This window comes from Octopus sinensis, linkage group LG6, assembly GCF_006345805.1.
Source record: "Octopus sinensis linkage group LG6, ASM634580v1, whole genome shotgun sequence".
In the NCBI taxonomy this organism is placed as follows: Eukaryota; Metazoa; Mollusca; class Cephalopoda; order Octopoda; family Octopodidae; genus Octopus; species Octopus sinensis.
The window spans coordinates 39,049,625-39,070,514 of NC_043002.1; the positions used below are offsets into that span (position 1 = coordinate 39,049,625).

General features: G+C 34.4%; 1 protein-coding gene across 3 annotated transcripts in view; it reads right to left on the reverse strand.

Annotated features, from left to right (window-relative positions):
* The window catches only part of LOC115212926, a 198,389-nt gene that overhangs the window by 56,596 nt on the left and 120,903 nt on the right, over nt 1–20,890 (reverse strand). For 2 of the 3 annotated variants that reach the window (XR_003881778.2, XM_029781755.2), the window contains exons 4-5: nt 15,896–17,001; nt 9,868–9,894 (exon numbers count right to left, since the gene is read on the reverse strand). Coding sequence is in view for 2 of the 3 variants with exons in the window: in XM_029781755.2 (XP_029637615.1) it covers nt 9,868–9,894; nt 15,896–17,001 (1,133 nt within the window). In the remaining variant the exon portion in view is untranslated. The remainder of the gene's footprint in view (nt 1–9,867; nt 9,895–15,895; nt 17,002–20,890) is intronic. The other variant, XM_029781756.2, reaches the window with a different exon arrangement.

Sequence of the window (20,890 nt, forward strand, 5' to 3'; positions counted from 1 at the left end):
ATCTACATATATATATATATATATCTACATATATATCTATATATCTACATATATATCTATTATATATATATATATATATATCTCTACCTATATATATATATAATCTACATATATATATATATATCTACATATATATATATATATATCTACATATATATATATATATATCTACATATATATATATCTACATATATATATCTACACACACATATATATATATATAATATATATATTATATATATATAATATATATATATACATATATATTATGAAACATCAAAGGCAGATGTCTTGCTAAGCGATAAAGATTAAAGTAGACATCAATAACTGAAGGGGAAAAAAAGCACAATGAATTTATCAATAAAATTCTGGAATATTATAAACGCAACACATTAAATATAATAGAGAAAATAGCGATGAAATGCATTAGCGAGACATACAAATAGGAATATAACAATTATACTGCAAATATGAGCATTCTATGTTGTTTAGGCTGTAGCATATTATGTGTGCAAAGCTTGAACAGTTGCAATAAAAAAAAGGAACAAATATATTTGTTAGTGGTGTGCAATGAACGGAAACAGTTTCTCGGTACAATCACCTAAATTTTAGACCTGTGTAAATATATGTACGCGTCTATAATGGATAGACAATCAGGCAACAGTTGTGTCTATGGGAGAAAGTGTGTTTGGGCGTATATTTATATGTGCACGTGTTGGACTATGTGTATAAGCATATATGTATGCCTTTTCTTAGTGTTTCAAAGTAAAATTAGTTGGTGAATCTGCGTGTGCATGCGGCGATGTTCATGCATTCGTGAGTGTGATTTCAGACGTATTTTATTTGTATGAAGGATGTATATGATTCATAATGAATAAATAATTATGTACGCATATAGTGTCTGTGTGTGTGTGTGTGTGTGTGTCTGTGTGTGTGTGTGTGTCTGTATGTCTGTGTGTGAGTGTGTGTGTGCATAATCTTTACGTCATGATAATTTAGAATAAAATGAAGAAAAGAAACACAAGGTTGCCCACGGGCAGCTTTCGACTTTTTCAATTCAAAATGTTTTTAAAACTGTTCTACATCCTATCATCTCTAACGCTATTTACTTCGAGTTCCACCTTTCAAAACTATTTATTTCATATCTTTCATTGTTTCATAACGTAAGTATCATAACGTAAACAACACTTAATTCTTGCTGTTAAGAACAAATCTTCCAAGATGGACGGACAAGATTCTATGGTTTGCTTTGGTTTAGAACGTTCGTCAAAGATCGTTGCTGGTAAGTTAGATTCGATGAAAAAAAGCCTAAAGGTTATATCAGTGTAATTGATAGTATGTTTTCTTGGACTACAGAAGATTCGTACTTTGAATACCAGTAGTAGATGTCCGCTATTTCTTTTTTTTTTTTTTCAAAGTGTTTTTAACATAATATTCTCTTGTTCATTTATTCTTTTACTTGTTTCAATCATTTGACTTCGCCAATGCTGGAGTACTGCCTTGAAGGGTTTTAGTCGAGCAAATCGACCCCAAGACTTATTTTGTGAGTCTAGTACTTATTCTATCGGTCTCCTCTACCGAACCGCTAATTTACGGCGACGTAAACACACACACACCGGTTCTCAAGCGGTTATGAGGGGACAAACACAGACACAAATACACATTCGCACACTCACAGACACAAGACGAAGACAGGTGTATGAACAGCAAGCAAGTGTATTAGTTTGACGCTCAGGAAAAAGGGAAAAGTATTTTACGTTTCGAACCTACGCTCTTCAACAGAAAGGAATACGAGAAAGTAAGCAGAGAGAGAACGATTCGTCATGCCGGACCGCTGAACTCTACACTTTTTTTTAATTCTCTCTGTTTATTTTCTCTATTTCTTTCTGTTGAAGAACGTATGCTCGAAACGTAGGAGACCTTTTCCTTTTCTCCCAGCGTCAATCTAATATACTCGCTTGTTGTTCATACAAATGTCTTCATCTTTTGCTCCTTTATAAACTTCAACTATACACACACACACATTATATATATATATATATATATATAAATTATATAAATACGACTGGCTTTTTTTCGGTTTCCGTCTCGTCGGCCCGAGGTTATAGTAGAAGACACCTGACCAAGGAGCCACGCAGTGGGATTGAACCTAGAACCATGTGATCGGAAAGCAAGCTTCTTACTACACAGCCACGCCTAAATATTTATATAAAGCTAAATTTGTTTCGAGATTCCTTCTTAATAAAGAATTGCGCATATGTGCATGTGTATGTGCGTGTAAACATATGTATATGCATACACACACACACGATTAGGTGCCCAGACAATTTCCTTCGAGTAATTTCCGTTCACACACTACTGATGAAGTTAAGGTTGTTGGCAATATAAATATTGCACACGTTCCTGCGCGTATGCATAGAAATCAGCCGGATCATGAAGTTGCGAAATTAGTAACTATACATCTACTTATGTTTTAATGATGTTAATAAGTATAACATCGAAGTCGAAGTGACATAAAAAACAGAAACACTATTTGTTATGGAATATATAAATTATTTATGTTTTTCCTTGTACCTGCTAGTCATTACATTTGGTGTTCAGGCCCGGAATAGCACCTAATTAGTACTTATAATAAAACGTATTCTATTTAGTGGCCATTTCCATATTCTTTTAAAATGTTTACTTCTATTTCTAGTGTGTCGAGCGGCTTCGGTCTATGTGTCTCTTTTGCTTTTCTGCATATTTCGATGGAGTCAGGCGAAGAGCATTAATTTTTGAAGTTTTTGGCCGAAATTCAATGCTAATCTAGACAAACATAAATATTCATATATATATATATATTATATATATATATATATATATATATATATATATATATACATACATATATTTATGTATACATATATATATATATACATACATATATTTATGTATACATATATATATATATATATATATATATATATATATATATACTCACACACACACACATTATATATATATATATCGGAGACGATAGGTGAGTGTTCGGTATTTTCTTACAGAACAAGTTGGACGAATCATTTATTTATAGTCATCAGAAAAACAAAACTTTGCGCTGTACTTTGACTCTCTCACTCCATGAAACCGATCGTGAAATAAAGCATTTCGCTGAGGGACACAACGCACCGCTTAGTCCGGGAATAGAAACCACGGTCTTGTGATCGTGAGTGCAACACCCTTACCACTAGGCCACTGACCATGAGGCATCATGATATTCGTTCTTCTGTCTTGCATCAATGCAAGAGAAAACAGTGGTGGATAAACGGAATTTTACTTACAGCGTCGTACATTAAACTTGAAGCAGAATATATGTACTGTGATAAATGAAAGTTATTATAGAAAGATTTTGGGTCAGTTGATTTGGGTCATTTCTACTGTTTTTGATATCCTTCTTAATTGTCAATTCGATAATTCTTGATCTTGACATAAACGAGTGAGTTAATTCATTTTTTTTTTCGTTTTTTTTTTCTATATAATTCTATTTTATAGTTTTCAGTCTGTCCGGAGCTTTTAAATTTAACAAGCCATCTATTAATTATTGTTTAATAATCTTATTCAAATACAGGTCTACATCAAGATAAGAACTGAAACTAATTAATTGTCTTCACAGGGTTTTTGTGAAAAGACATTTTGTAATTAGGCAGTGAACTAAAATTAAAATTGCTTTGTTTTTACTGTGGAGTAATTAGGACAGACAGGATTAGTTTTTGGAAAGCCAAAAAATGTACAAAAAGAAATCTCCGAGTAATTTTATTGTAAATTAAACATTAGAATAATTACTGTTGACAGGGGCAGAAATCGATCAGGCATGATAAATTAAATACTGGAACGCCACTAAATTGGATTTTAAGAAGTTATCCTCGCAAGAACTTTTCTACTACTTAATGGGAATAGAAAAAGAAAAGAAATAAATAAATTTCCTCTTCTTCAAATTAAATACATATCAAAAAGTTTTAGATAAAGTAAATAATTTTTAAATCTCAGAATGACTTAGTCGAAGAAGAATATTTTTTGAAAACTATTCTTGCTAATGTTTCACTGATACAGTAATTCTGTGTGTGTGTGTGTGTGTGTGTGTGTGTGTGTGTGTGTGTGTGTGTGTGTGTGTGTGTGTGTGTGTGTGTGTGTGTGTATGTGTGTGTGTGTATGTGTGTGTGTGTGTGTGTGTGTGTGTGTGTTCTATGGTAATTATCTATGTTCGACACAGGAAACCAATACCATAATATTTAGACTGCAGAGAAAAAGCAATTTATATTTTATTTGTTCTGTTTTAGTGTATTTATTTTTTACTCTCTAAATCATTCTTACCCTTTTTATTATATATTATTGTTTGAGCTTAACGATTCTCATTACTTAAGCACTGTTTTAGCTACATTTAATAACACCAGGTTTTGGAGCAACTTTATATATATATATATATATATATATATATATATATATATATATATATATATACACATAAGAGATATCAAAATTTACTTAATTGATAACACTGATTTCTGATACAAGGCGCAAGGCTCCTATTTAGCGGTATTCAATTATACAGCACTCTCATCTTAGAATATGGTTGGTTTCGTATTTAACGAATCATATTGAAGGATTTTGATAATCACGGTGTCATAAATTCCTATGACCCAAGGTTATTAATGCCGTTATTCGAAAACATTAGGACAGTCCACTGCAGAACTAGTTGAGCGACTGCGAAAATACCTTTCAATATGTAGTCAAGATTTGGATTCAAATTTCGCTGGGTCTAATATAATAAACATTAGCCAAGTACAAAAGTAGTTCAATCGACATACTCCTTTTAATATTATCGCTTTTGGATAATTAAAAACACGAATGTGTTTGGTTCTACATTTCGTTGTTCTGACTTTAAATACTGCCAATGGTTTAACTTAGTATTCATTCTTCTAGTATAAGACACTGCGATCGAATCTCATGTTATGCATGGCAAAACAGAAAGTCATTATAGAAAGACAGATATACGTATGTACCTATGTATGTATGTATGTATGTATGTATGTATGTATGTACGTACGTATGAATGTATGCATGTATGAATGAATGTATATATGTATGTATGATTGTATGCAGTTTGTATGTATGTATATGACTGGTTTTTCCAAGTTATTGAGCTAATTTGACAAAGGTTTCAAGTGCGAAGTAATCAATACATAATGCTAATAAAATTCTTTACATCTTTCTGCAAAATGAGAAATGCTGTAGTGTTGTTATCGTTTGTTGTTGCTGTTGTTTTTATTGTCGTCGTCGTAGTAACTATTTACTGATTGCTTTTTGTCTGTCGCAACTGTTGTACTTATTAAAAATGTTAGTCTGGACTAAATCATTTTTCTCAACCAGATATGTGCGTTTTAAATCCGATCAATATTTTAATAATAACGTGGCTTATCAAGTTATAGTGCAACAGCAGCAATAGCAACAAATACAAGAAGAATAGAAATTAAAAAATAAACGAAAACAGCATTGGATGAATCAACGATTGATCTCATCAGACAGGCCACACTAATTCACCTCGGTGAAAGAATGATGAAATAAACAAGTAAATAATACTTCATAAGCATTGTTATTTGAAAAACAAAATGGCTGACAAATTTATCATTTAAAAACAAAAACAATAGTGGCGAATGATTTCATCATAAAAGGTGAAAGAAGCCGAACATGAATGTATTGTCAGAAAGATTGCTTCGATAAACAGTTACAAACAAAAATAAATATGAAACTTTTGTTGTTTTGTTTGGGTTCTTGTATTAAATTTGATATTATTTTCTATTTTGTTTGACTCTGTATGTTTATTTTCCTTTTTAATATCTCCTTTCGATCTTTGAATGAAACTGGTTCTTATTCCATCTATAAGGAAAAACGATTTTACAGCTTTTATTTTTAATTTATCTTATGTTAAAATGCTTCAGTGCGTTAGTTTACTATCTAATATCTACAATATAAAAACCGAAAAATGTTAACTTTTCAATAAAAAAAAAACAGCGAAAAATAAATGAAAGTATTCTGAACTTTTATGATCGCTCCAAAACAGCATTATGAACGCTCTGCAAATATTCCATATAATATCAAAATAATTCCTTTAATCACGTCTAAATTTAATTTATTTATATATTACTAGTAGTTATAGTATTAGAGTTTGTTGCTGATTCTTAGCGTTAAGTTTATAATTGCTGCTGTTGATATTATTATCATCATCATCATTATATTATTATTATTATCATTATTATTATTATTATTATTGATATTATTATCCTAATTTTTATATACGTTCATGCCTACAAAACGATTGATTATGATCATTATTCATATGCGATTCTACTGATGTATGTGTATGCGTGCGTATATATAAATATATGTGTGCATGTATGTACGTATATGCATGTGTAAATGTATATATGTATATATGTGTGTGTGTCTGTGTGCGTGCGTGTGTGAGTGGTTATGTGCAATAAACAATTTTAGATGAAAACATTCCTAAGAATTAGTTTTTACGCTAAACCATAGATTAAAACATTTTGTTAGGTCTGCACTTCCATGATGTCTGCAATGTTTGTACGTGACAGGTGAAGGAGAGATAATTTCTCTGCTGGCTTGATTCATAAGTATTATTGAATAACAGCATGAATTAAGACCTTTATCTATTGCACTATTTATCATCAACGTTTCTCTCTTGGCTATCAGCATATAACGCTTTGCTTACAGCTGCTTTTGCTTTTCTTTGTATCCTATACTTTCAAAATATAAGACCTTGCGGGTATGATGATTGCGTTGAACTTAGACTAAGAAAATTTATAAAGGCATTTAGATGTTGCTATCTTTAAACAGAAAATCTGATGGATTAACTAACTGTCTGTATAACTGCATCTGATAGGTAGTCCGTACCTTGCAACAAGTATTATGCTGGGTTCGTATAAAAGTGCACAACTTCAAACGACATAAAGTGCCAATACTGTAATTTAGTGGGGGCATTGCAAAAGGGAAATGCATTTCAACTGTTACTTCAGCGAAGCAGTTGTTCCCCTAAACCATATTGCTCTAGGTATACATGCATAGAAATGAAGACCTTACTATACAGTATGCTGTAATGGGCTTTAGGACTCCCTTAGTTATTTTTATTCTACGTAAACGTCATTTCTTAATACAATATTACTTTATTTACGTAAATGTGTATATGTGTGTTTATCAGTATACATGTGAAAAGAAAGGAAATGCTCGTAACGTAAGCGTACATAGAAAGAGGCAAGAAGGAATAAGGAGAAGAATTCACCGATATGATGATGTTGTGGGTGAATTGCAACACTGTAAAAAGTTGTATTGCGCAACAACAAAGCAGTATTACACAGCAACAAAGCAATTGGAATGATACGCCTTGAAATGTGTGCAGTTAATAATGGCAGGACAATATCGGGGAAGAGCATAGCTGTGATATTGCAACTTAGTTTTAAAGCAGCTGGAGCAGGGACAACGCAATTGCGCAGAGAAGTTGCAGTTTTACCACAAAGCAGGTTGTTGCATATGTAACAAGGCTAAATATTTTATGACAGATGCATGCAACTTGTATTAAGCGTGTGTTGTTGCTTTAAAATTATTGCAGAGAAATGCTGTTTATACGTATATCTTTCAGTAATACGATTGATTGCATGGTAATGGAATGGAATAATTTACGATGTACCAACACATTTTTAATGCAAAGCAACTGTTTGGTAGTGCTTCAACATAATAGAAGGATATTTAGATTAAAGATAAATTTCTATAGACCTAACCTATCGTTAGCTAGTGCGTGGTAGAGCATAACTGTTTTAACATTGCGCTTCATTTATATTTGTTTGCTTTTTCTTATTTATTTAGATTGTGCTGAATAGAAGCTATATATAAGAACGTTCTATATTTTAATGGAAGATGAATGGGACACCACAAGGACTATTCCATTTCCAAGAGCATTAATATTGTCAATTTTGCGAATTCTGCCAACAGAAATTGCAATTAGGTAACAGTATTGAGGTTACTTATTTCTGTACGATTCTCGAACAATCTATTGAGTGTTACTTCTGTTGTTGCTGTTGTTGTTGTTATTTATCTCCCGATCAGCCCTAACGGAGAATACCCACAATCAAAAATTTTTCATTGTAATCGTCTCGCCTTTTTTTCAATCATAGTATATTTAGGACTACTTTTTCAAATATGGTCCTTGTTGCTACCCCATCTCTTATCAGCCCTGCTGGAGATGTATTATCTAATAAGTTCCAGCAGTGACCAGTCCATTTTTACTCAGGCATAATGTATCTGGGACTACATTTTGCAAAGCGTCTTGCCTGTTTGAAAATGGTATGTTTTAGCATCAAATAAATTTTGGTTACTGTTTCTAACAGGTCGACCGATCACATAGAAGCACCCTATATCAAATTATAGTAGGTCTGCGCCAAAGTTTGCTATTTGTAGTTAAGCTACTATTAAACAGAGTGTGTCACGCCCTCGTAGAGGTCAAGAGAAACAATTAGATTCGATTACAAGTACAATCGGACGAAACCACAAATGGCAGAACCATTTAAATGGAATCTTAATCCATACAGAATCATCATTGCTATCTGTTGAAATTTTGTGCGCTTATATTGACCCTACTCAATAAGAATGAAGTTTATTTTGAGTTCTGTGCCTTATGGAGGGGTATGAAGCTATTTATTATTAAGTCGATAGATTCGTTAACATACCGGACAAAATGCTTGGCGGTATTTCGACCGTCTATACATCCTGAGTTCAAATTCCGCAAAGATTGACTTTCCCTTTCATCCTTTCGGGGTCGATAAATTAGGCACCAGTCAAGCAGTGGGAACGATGCAATCGACTAGCACCCTACCCCAAAATCCTAGGCTTTGTGTCTATAGTAGAAAGGATTATTATTATTATTACACTCAGAAAAGTACTACACGTGGAATTTTGTACTCAGAACTCACAGAGCCGGAACAGATATCAAAAGGCACCCTGTCTAATGCTCTAAATTCCACTAATCCACCGATATGAACTGGTACTTTACTTATCAACCTCGAAAGGCTGAAAGACACATATGGTCTCGGCGGGACTTAAACTCGGAGAGCAGAAAGCCAGAACAAATAACCCCAAGTAATCAATCGGACGCCCTAACGGCTCTATCAATTTGCCACATATTCTCACTATAATCCTAATAAAACGGGGATTTCATTCTAAGGTACAATGCTTCTTCGGTTTATAAGGGTGAAGGTAGACTCATTTGTGCTTTTCTGAGGAATTTAGCGAGAGTCGTGGGGTAAAACAGATGTGATGGAAGATACGTTCTCAGATGTGTTGATGGTATTTTACAACAGAGCTGAAATGAGTTATTGCCGCTGTAATGTGACGAAAAATATTTAGACTATGATTATATTAATAATTAGGAAAATGGTTTAGATATGTTGACTCCAACTCGAAATTTATTGTTATCCACTTCTGCTAGTTTGAATGAAATAAAACTTAAATTTAATAAGCAATATTAGTTGAATGTCTATCTGATATATTTGATTATCACTGAAGATTTTTACAGCACAGCTTTATAATCAAAATAAGGAATGTTATCAACATGTGATTATACGTATGTATTGCTATTATTGCTTGTATCACTGATGAATTTAACTGATTGATCTTTTATCACTAAATATGTGACATCCTTGTTAAATGGTTTGTTCGTTCACCTTTCATTAGCAACTTATTAGATGAAGCTAAAAGAAGAAAAAATCATTCAATGTTAGAAAATAAATGAAAGATTAATGTTCAATATAGATGTTGGCTTACGTTTCCTGCTATCCATTGTGAAACTGCCTGAAATAAAGAAATTTGGGCAGCGTAAAAAGCATGTGGTGTGTATTATTTCGTAGCTGGGTTTCCATAGCTATTATTTTTTCACTTTTTCCACGTTGGCTCGCTTTTGAGATTTAAAAAGAAAATTGAGAATCAACGTGATCAAAATATAATTACAACTGACAAGAATTCAAAAAGTGAAAACAAAAAAATAGAAATAACAAATATAAACAACAATCAAAATAAAATCAGAATACATCATTCAACTGCGTAAATTGAACAAAAATGACAGGAAAATGATAGTGATTTTAGGTTTTTATAAATCAATCACGAACTATATCTTTAACACGAAGTAATCCTTCAATTCAAAAGACACGGCAGACGCATAATTGCAACAGTATAGGATAATATACAAATAGCCACTTGGCTTAGAACCTATCTCGAGTTCTCACTGTCCTGAGTTAAAATCATGTGGGTGTTAACTTGTATCGTTCCTGTAGGTAACTTTTCTTTTGTACAAGACGTTATGTCGTAAAGGGAGATAAGTTGTTTCTCATTTGTGTATGATTTATTTGTGCCTTGTAGATTAAGCTCTGATAGATAGATTCGAGGTTTATTTAATATTTTTGTGAACTACTCTTATAAGGAAGACCAAGAATCTAATCATATTACACTTGTAGCAAACGTATATATGAATATTTATCCTTCTTTTAACCATTTTTTCAAAGTTATTATTACAAATTATGAATAGCTTGTTGCTGTAAAGTATTTACCATAGCTGCAATAGATGATCCCAGGTGAAACCTAATAAACAACATATATCAGTTGATAAAAATACTGATTTTAATAAATATCTTCTCAATGGTCACTGCCCATTACATCTCAAGACATAATTCTAACTAAAATTGTAACATGTAGTAAGATTCAATTTCCATTTGAGACTAATATATTTCGTTTTTGTATTTGTTAAGCAAGATTCCTAATATGAACTTGTGTGCTGAAAAAATTTTGTTGTATCATGAGAGGATCATTGCACCAATAATAAACACACGCACTGGTTCAATTTCACTTCTATATTATTAGTTAGTCAATTGGTTGGTTATTTAACCAACTAACTATTCGATTGCTCGCTTAATCCGTCAGTTAATCAATCAATGAGTTGTTTGCCAATGTCCATTAGTCGTTACTTACCATCTCATGAATCACATACTCTCTCTCCTCCTATTCTTCTTCTGAAGGAGACCTTGAGGAAATGGCACAGCAATCCGGAAGGATTCGGAGCAGATTTGCGTTTATTATTGACACAATAACACTCCCACGATACAACATATTTTTCTCATATTTTCAAAAACCCAGCAGTAAACTTTTGTTTGTTTGTTTTTTATCCCCGTGGAAAGGTTAGTTAATCCTTTAAAGAGTGCGACTGGAACAACTTTGAGACAGCCAACTGAATAATAACTTCACAAAGAAAAATATTAACAATTACAACTATTTGCCTTGCTTCAACAGTGTATCTAACACTAACTAGATAATACAATAATGCAATGTAATCACTTTATCTTTTAAGTGTTTCAGTCATTGAACAGCAGTTAACCATGCTAGGGAACATCCACGAAGGGTTTAGTCAAACGATCGACCGCAGTACATATGTTTTTAAGCCACGCGCCTCCACATAAGCTGTATTCTATAACATGCCTGTCGACAGCGACACATAGCGCACTTATTTAGTGATAAACGGTGGTCTTCGAAAATGAAACTCTCCTGGCAATTAACATGTTATAATAATGCATAGCTATAAGCATCTACCTAAAAAATACATGTACACGTTTAAGTGACACTTTGATTAATGGGATTATTAAAGGGGTTGAAATTTCGACAGGTGGGCCTAAAATAACCCGTAGTTTAACTAAGTGTTTGTTGTTTTAGTTGCTAGTTGTCCAAGCGGGAAATACTTAATTGTTGCTGAATATCGGAAATGGCATTAGTTTTTCAAGAACATTCTTAGATTTTACCCAATAAAATTTTTTTAATTTAACTCCTACAAAATTTCGGTTTTGTATTTGGTTTGCAAGATTCTATATGTGAATTCGTGTGTTGAAGCATATCATATTGTGTCTGGGGGAGAGACATTCTGTTTTAATGCCTTATTAATTAACACACTCACAGGTTCGATTTCCACTCATTTACTTATTTATTATCTTTTTTTTTCTGAGTTGAAATCGAACCGGTGAGTGTGTTAATAAAGCATTAAAACAGAATCACTTTCCACTAAATTAACAAATGAAAAAAATATTCATTGACGTTAATTATTCGAGGGCGTCATCTGCACGACAAAGTATAGTTAAGTATTCCTAAATATGAATGAAAATATGTATGTATGTATTCATATATGTATGTAAATATATACATACACACATATAGCTATGTATGCAGGTATATATGTACACTTATAGACATACGCATATATTTATGTGTGTGTGTATGTATGTATGTAATGTGTGTGTTGTATGTATGCATATTTGTGTCTGTGTATATATATATATATATATAATATATATATATATATATGTATTTATGTATGTATGTATTCACACACACACATATGTATATGAATGTGTGTGTGTGTGTGTGGTGTGTGTGTGTGTGTGTGTGTGTGTGTGTGTGTGTGTGTGTGTGTGTGCGTGCGTGCGTGCGTGCATGCGTGCGCACAAAGAATAATATACTGAGAATAAAAAAAAACGTAATTCGAAACATGTAGTGAGCAAAAGATTACAGGGGTTCAATGACTGATATGTTATTCATATCGGCAAACACGGGAGACAACTCCATACTTTTCAGTTTTTTTTCTTTTTTAACTCATCAGTGAAACCTGAACTTCACTGAAGTAAGTATGCGAAAAACACTATATCACACACGAAGTGAGAAAATTTAGCATATTTGCAAAGAAAAAATATCACTCAGGTTAATTAACAACTGTTTGTAATGCAGAAAGCGTCCCTAAGAGATTAACCTCAGTGATATGTTATTTTAAATACACTAATTTTCCACACTTACCAGTGTACAGTATTTTAACATCTACTTAATGAGAATGCCATGGCATCTTCAGTGTATACATTGTAGTCTACACTTGCTGAAGAGGTCAAATAAGATAGAAATATGTTACAGTCTCTTCCTTTACATGTTTAATACGATTTAAATAATGTTTGTCATTGAGCCAAGTGGTCACCTTTTACTTACCACATTTTTAATTTGCGTTTCTTTTTTGTAATGTTACATTGAATATCTTTAATCCTAAAGTTACTGTCAAATATAAGTAAAGTTGCTAGCCCGAATGACAAAGTTACGTATATTTCTACGTACATGCATACACGCGCATATATATGCATACGTAAATGCGTGTGAGTACGTGTGTCTATAGTTATATACATATGTACATATCATATACATATACATACGTGTCTTCCCTTCTCTGGATCTTTCCTTTTCCTATGTTTCTGACGAAGAGCTCCGCTCGAAACGTAAAACCCTCCTTCTTCCCTTCCTTCCTGAGCGTCCAATAATACTATATTTGTTCCATGTTCTCGCGTTGTTGTGTTTTCTCTTGGTGTTTTCATGTTTGGATTAACTATATATATATATATATATATATATATATTATATATATTTTCTTTTATATATATATATATATATATATATATATATATATATATATATATATATATATATTCTTTTATATATATATATATATATATATATATATATATATATATATATATCTTTTATATATATATATATATATATATATATTATATATATATATATATATATTCTTTTATATATATATATTATATATATATATATATATATATTCTTTTATATATATATATATATATATATATATATATATTCTTTTATATATATATATATATTATATATATATATATTCTTTTATATATATATATATATATATATATAATATATATATATATATATTCTTTTATATATATATATATATATATATATATATTCTTTTATATATATATATATATATATATATATATAATATATACACACATATATATATATATATGTATGTATGTATTATGTATGTATGTGTACGTGTGTGTCCCCCACACCACTTGACAACTGACACTGGTGTATTTACGCCCGTGTAACTTAGCGTTTCGACCAAAGAGTCCGATAGAATAAGTACCAGTCTTTAAAAAAAATACTAGTTCCTGGATCGATACATTCGACTAAAAATTCCTCAAGGCCGTGCTCCAGCATGGCCGCAGTTTAATGACTGAAACAAGTAAAAGATAAAAAATAAAAGATATTAACAACGCTTCTTGCAAGAATCAAAATTATATCGTGTAGACCCTACATGTTATTTTACTGTGTTCCTTACTGACTCCGTGCTGGTTGTCGCACAAAAATCTTGAGAGATGGTCAGCATTTGTTGGTATTGTTGTTACTTAACTCCAGACTTCAATTTTTTTTAGGAAATGTACAGCATCGAACTAAATGCTTTTCTATATTTATACCGATTCCCCTTTCTTTTTATTTCCATTTTGTTTAAGTTCGGGTTTGATTTTCCTCTTATGTAACTTCGATAAGATTTAAAAAATTGGATTGTCCGACCGTGCTTTCCCTCACAAATTTTATAATTTCTTGCTATTATAAGAAAATATTACTAGATCTGTACGTGTATACATGTATGTTCATACACACACACACACACATACGTGGCCTGAACAATAAGTATCCGGACTATTGCCAAAGTAACGAGGCTAAAGCACGCAGAGCAAAAGCCAATTGACACAGATTGACCTTGAACTATTCTGTGCATGCGCACTATGTCTTAACGTTCTAGCTCACATCTGCTGTTTACAGCAGCACTTGGAAGGAAGGCGTGTATCGTGTGATCGTCGCATTGACGATGACAGAGAAAGTTGAGCAGAGAATCTATATCAAATATTGCCAAAAGCTTGGCGATACCTACTCAGAGGCCTACGCAAAGATTTCAAAAAGTTTTCATCGTTTTCGACACAATCAAGGAGATCTTATGCAACGGAAACCCGAGTGTTTTTTGGTCAGCTGAAAGCAGCTTGAGCACAAACTTGGCAGACATGCGTCTCATACCCAAGTGTAACAAATCCACACATCCTTTGATAACTCACGGATGGTGATTCGACGATTTCCACTCACAGCTGCACGCACATCTGCTATGTTTTTCTTGGTTCTGCTGGTTGCGGGTCTCCCAAAATGTCCGTCACTATTGACATTTTTCGGCCATCTTGGAAACTTCTGAAACATTCGTATACTTGTGTGGGGCTCATACACTCCTCTCCATACACTTTCTGCCTCTGAGCAGGTATCGCCATGACAACTTTCTGTCTCTTGATCAATATGACGATAACATGCTACATACGTTACTTCCAAGCACTTCTGTAAACAGTGTAAGCTAGGACGTTAAAACTTAGTGCGCATGCACAGCAGAATTCAAGGTCTATCTGTGCCAAGCTGCTTCACTCTGTACGCTTTATCTTCCTTACTATGGCAACAGTCTGTATACTTATTGATCACACCTCGAATATATTTATACAATATAGAAACACACACAGACATATGTCTATGTAAATACATGTGTGTATATAGGATCCAAAATGATTGCGCATACATAGGTGCACATATTTACACGCACATACATACTTACATACGCAAACACACATAAATGAAATTTCTCCTTGATATATCTGTATGTTCAATGTGATGTTATACAGTGAGATTTGCCATATTTTCGAGTTGAGTGCTCTCTTCAGTAAGTATATCTAGCATGTACGATTCTTTTAAGTAACCATATAGCGTTCTGTTTTAACTCACAGCTGGACCTTTCTTCAATCGCTTGATGCTCCTTTATTGGGGTTTAAAATTTACAAAATATTTAGTAGTTTCAGAAAAAGAGTTTATACTTTATGTTTCTTTTCTAAAAACAAGAACATTGAACTGATTAAATACTTACTCTTCTTGGAGCCAGAACTTGCTTCAGACGCTACACTCTCTTCTTCAACACTCTTCTGTTGAAACGGCACCAAAGCTGGGTTGAGACCATATACCACAGGGGGGCCAAATACGGGTAGGTGTGGACGATCTTCAACAAAAATAGGTACAATCAAATTTTCGTCATCTTTAATCTCTTCATAATAATCAGGTTGTTTCCCGGCCAGTTTTTTCGCCATAAGTTCCTCCTCAGTTAATGGCTGGATCGTCATTTCAGGAATGACAATTGTTTTCTTTTCCACAGTTGGTGACGTGTCTCTTTTAGGAACAGTCTGCAATTTTGATTGATAATTAGGCAAAGGAATATGTAATTCATCTAAATGCACCTCACCCCATGGCCTATTAACCACGTTTTTTAGGTTAACCACATTAAATTTGGGTATGTTTATATTGGAGCTAGAATCAGCAGGAGAAACGTTCTCTTTGTCTTCTACGGGAAAAGAAACTGGAGAACTCGGTGGCATGGGCGACACAGATGGTGATTTAAACGGCTGCGGTTTGGCAGCAATTAAAGGTGGCGGTGGTCGCAAAGGTAGGTGACTAGCGACCTTTGGCTTTGTACCAGCCAATGGTTGATGTGGCTCTAGGGGACCCATATAGGTATGGTGAACTTTTGTTTCGGTGGTTGTTACATGATTATGCTGATCCTGAGTAAATTGCGTGACATTACTCTGATGAGTGATTCTCTGCTGTTGAATTAAATTTTGATCGGGATGAACTGCTTGCGGGGTGACGGATCGATTATCGATAGGTTGTTGGGTCCCCTGTGACCCCCCATAAAAATTTTGGTGGATTTGGTTAAATGCTTGCGGTTCCTGTTGTTGGTTTGGTCTTCCGGGCATCATAAAGTTGGTGTGCTTTTGTTGAGAGGTTTTAATGATGTTTTGATGCGTTGTCTTCTTCGTCATAATTGAGCGCTCAGTTTTTTTATTCTGCTGTGTTGGCTCTGCCATCTTAAACGAAGTAGTAACCGATTTGTATGACGTCTGAACAGATGGAGGGTTTGCCACGTCAGCAGTAGTGTCTGGTGCATCTGAACCCCTGGGTAGCTTTTGCAATGGATCACCCCTTAAAAATATAAAATCAAAATTTCGTTTAAAATGATTACCAATAGAGTCTGTAAAAATGGACAGACAAACAGACAGAGCGAAAGATGGACATAGACGAACGGACAGATAAGCAGAGAGACAGACGGATAGATAGAGAGAGAAAGAAAGAGCTAGAGAGAGAAAGAGAGAAAGAGAAAGAAAGAGGCAGACAGACAGACAGACAGACAGAAACAGACACATACAAACAGAGTGAGTGAGTGAGTGAGTGAGTACATTGATAGACTGATTGATTGACTTTTACAGTAGTACATTATTTAGAACAGATAGAAATTTAATGTAGATTAAACAATGAAAATGGCTGGCTTTGATTATTTATATGAAATTAAACTAACAAATCGAAAACAAAAATCCAAGTTCCACTTAATCACATTTTAAAACATGTCACGTCACAGCGGGAATTAAGTAAATTGAAACTCAAATAACGATGAATATTGTACGAGTGAGTGCACAAATATATCTTAGAGACAGTATGTAAATGAACAGACATTTAGCAAAATGTGGCTAGTCTCTTACTTGTTAACAGTTATCTGACTACGGCCATGCTGGAGCTCCACCTTGAAGTGTTTTCGTCGGACAAATCAGCCCCAGGACTTATTTTTAAGCCTAGTAATTATTCTATCGGTCTCTTTGTCGATCCGCTGAGTTACAGGAAGGTAAACACACCAACACTACTTGTCAAGTGATGATGAGGGTGGGGGACAAACACAGACACAAACACACACACACACAGATATGTATACGACGGGCTTCTTTCAGTTTCCGTCTACAAAATCCACTCAACCGCTTTGGTTGGCTCGAAGCTATTGCAGAAGGCACTTGCCCAATGAGCCATGCCTGCGCCTATTTTTTTTAAACAATAGCAAATCTGGAACATCACATTAACATCAGCATGAACAAGCACTGATATTGGATAATGAATGCAAGAATTATAAATCCATCATAGTGCATACGAGGGGATGCTGAAAGGTTCCTGCAGGAGTTAATCATGATTTTACTCAACATATTCCCCTCTCAGATTCGCACACTCATTGCAGCGGTCCTTCAGTTTTTCTAAGTCCTGTAAAAGAACTCAGAAGGTTGGGCCGCCAACCAGGTCTTTCGCGATACCCTAAAAGCCAGGAATTTTTCAGTACCCCCATTACGTATATATAAATATTTTCTTTTATTCTTTTACTTATTTCAGTCATTTGACTTCGGTGATGCTGGAGCACCGTCTTCAGTCGAACAAATCGACCCCAGGACTTATTCTTTGTAAGCCTAGTACTTATCCTATACGTCGTTTGCCGAACCACTAAGGTACGGGGACGTAAACACACCAACATCAGTGTCAAGCGATGGTGGGGGACAAACACAAATACACACAAACACATACATACATATATATACATACATATATATATATATATATATATATATATATATATATATATATATATATATATATACACGACGGGCTTCTTTCAGCTTCTGTCTACCAAATACACTCACAAGGCTTTGGTCGGCTCGAAGCTATAGTAAAAGACACTTGCCAGAGTGCCACTCAGTGGGACTGAACCCGGAACCATATGGTTGGGAAGCAAGCTTCTTATCACACTGCAACTCCTGCGCCTACACACACACACAGAGGAGGTGGTGTTGAAAAGTTCCTGGCTTTGGGTACATGAAAATATAGGAGGATCAGTTTATTATGATTTTATTCAACATATTCCCCTCTCAGATTAACACACTGCAGTGGTCCTTCAGCTTTTCTAAGCACTGTAAAAGATCTCAGAATTTTGGGCCGCCAACCAGGTCTTTCGCGATACCCTAAAAGCCAGGAACTTTTCAGCACCCCGTCGTATAAGTGATACTGGAATGAATACGTTAAAAAATTCAAGATTCATTTCAGTTGAAGATTGCTAGGTTTCCATATCAACAACCTGCGTAGGTGATATGTTTTACAGTGACGTGTAGTGATTATTAACATATCACTTCTACAGGTGCACAGTGTTTTTCAAGAGCACCACGCACCTCCCGGTACGGGAATCGAAACCCCGATATTACGATCATGTATACGACAGCCTAACCAGTACACCACTTGCTATATATGTGTGTAAGGGTGTGGGTATGGGAGCTGTACGACTGCGGTTGTGGGGGCAGATACAAGCACAATGAGACACACACACACACTCCTATATATATATATATATATATCGATAGAGCAGCGTGTTGGAAGAGGTGGGTGGTTTTGTCATACTTTTTCCTTTTTTTCGGTGGGAGGCGCTTTTTGGTCGACATTACGAAAAAGCGCACACACATACACAGATGAGCATACATACTCACGAGCACGCCTGTGTACACACACTCACATGTATGTGCATGTGTGTGCATGCTCGCGCGTGTGATTGCATATATGTGTGTATGCTTGTATATAAATATGTATGTATGCACGTATGCATGCACATGTTGACTTGCGCAATTCACACTAAATGGGAAACACCACTTCAGATAATGTAATCAATAGCTGTATAGGAGCCACCATGAAGTTGCTATGGAAACTAAAGTGATAATCAAATCAAGGCAAGGAATATCTCACACGTGTTACATCAGGCGTGTGTAATGTAAATGTATTACAACGAGCTACTTGGTGATTGGCTGGTGATTGGCTAGTGATTGGTTGGTTTGTTACAATATTACTGGCTGAGATCTTTGGTAATGGCTGTAGTTGTTGAACTTGTTGTTGTTGGAATTGTTTAGCTCTAGATCAACTCTACTCAAGCGGCTCTATGATCAAAGGCTTTCTAGACTCGACCATCCCTCCTTCTATTCAACAACAGAGTATATAGGAGCACATAATATCTAGTGTGTTCTTTTCACAGATACTATTGGATTTGATTTTAGGCAGAGTGAAGTTGTTTTTTTTATTAGTTTTCTACTTAGTTGAGGCTTGTTGAATAATGTTACTATTTAATCTTAGGTTAAGGCGGAGAGCTGGCAGAATCGTTAGCGCGTCGGACAAAATATTTATCAGCATTTATTCTGGTTCTTTACGTTCCGATTTCAAATTGCACCAAGGTCAACTTTGCTCTTTGATTTTACATCCTTAGGGGTCGATAAAATAAATACCAGTTGAGCACTAGACGTTGTAATCGACTAACATCCTCCTCCAAATACTGCTGGTTCTGCGCCAAAATTTAAAACAATTATTTAGTCCTAGGTTTATTGTGACCAGGCTGCTCCATGATAGTCAGCATTCCAATTATGGCCACCTCACCTTATTGTCAGACATAGTATATTTAGGATTGCATTATGTCCTTCCTATGAGAATAGGGCACGATTTGAGGGAGATTTGGCCGACGTAACTAGCAGGTCCAACGTAGCTGTATTTCATCCTTGCTTATATTTGGGGTTGTTTTTGTTTAATCCGTGATCAGTCCTGATAAAGTAGAACTCTAATTAAAGGCACTCCAGCCGTGAACATGCAACTCTTTCCAGAACGCTCTCATTATGGGCCAACGTTCATAGGTGTCAATGTTCATAGACCTCCATGCCAAAGTCTGAAGATACAGTAGTGATTTCCCGTTTCCTTTAGCTGGTTTCTTTGCTGCTTTCTCTGCAAGTTCCCTGCTTTCCCAAGCTCATCCTTGATGCACAGGATGAGCGGGGACTTTTTCACAAAAACGGGACTCTAAAGTTAATGGTGAGCATGTACCATTGAAACAAGCATAATTAGATTGATCTGTGGGAAAGGCAGGTTGTTAGCAATTTCAACCTGGGTTATTTATCTGAAAATCGAGGTAAGATAAATTATCCCGATTAGGCTGTGAAAGAGGAAGCAGGATTTATAGCTTTCAGCTCTAACTTAGAAC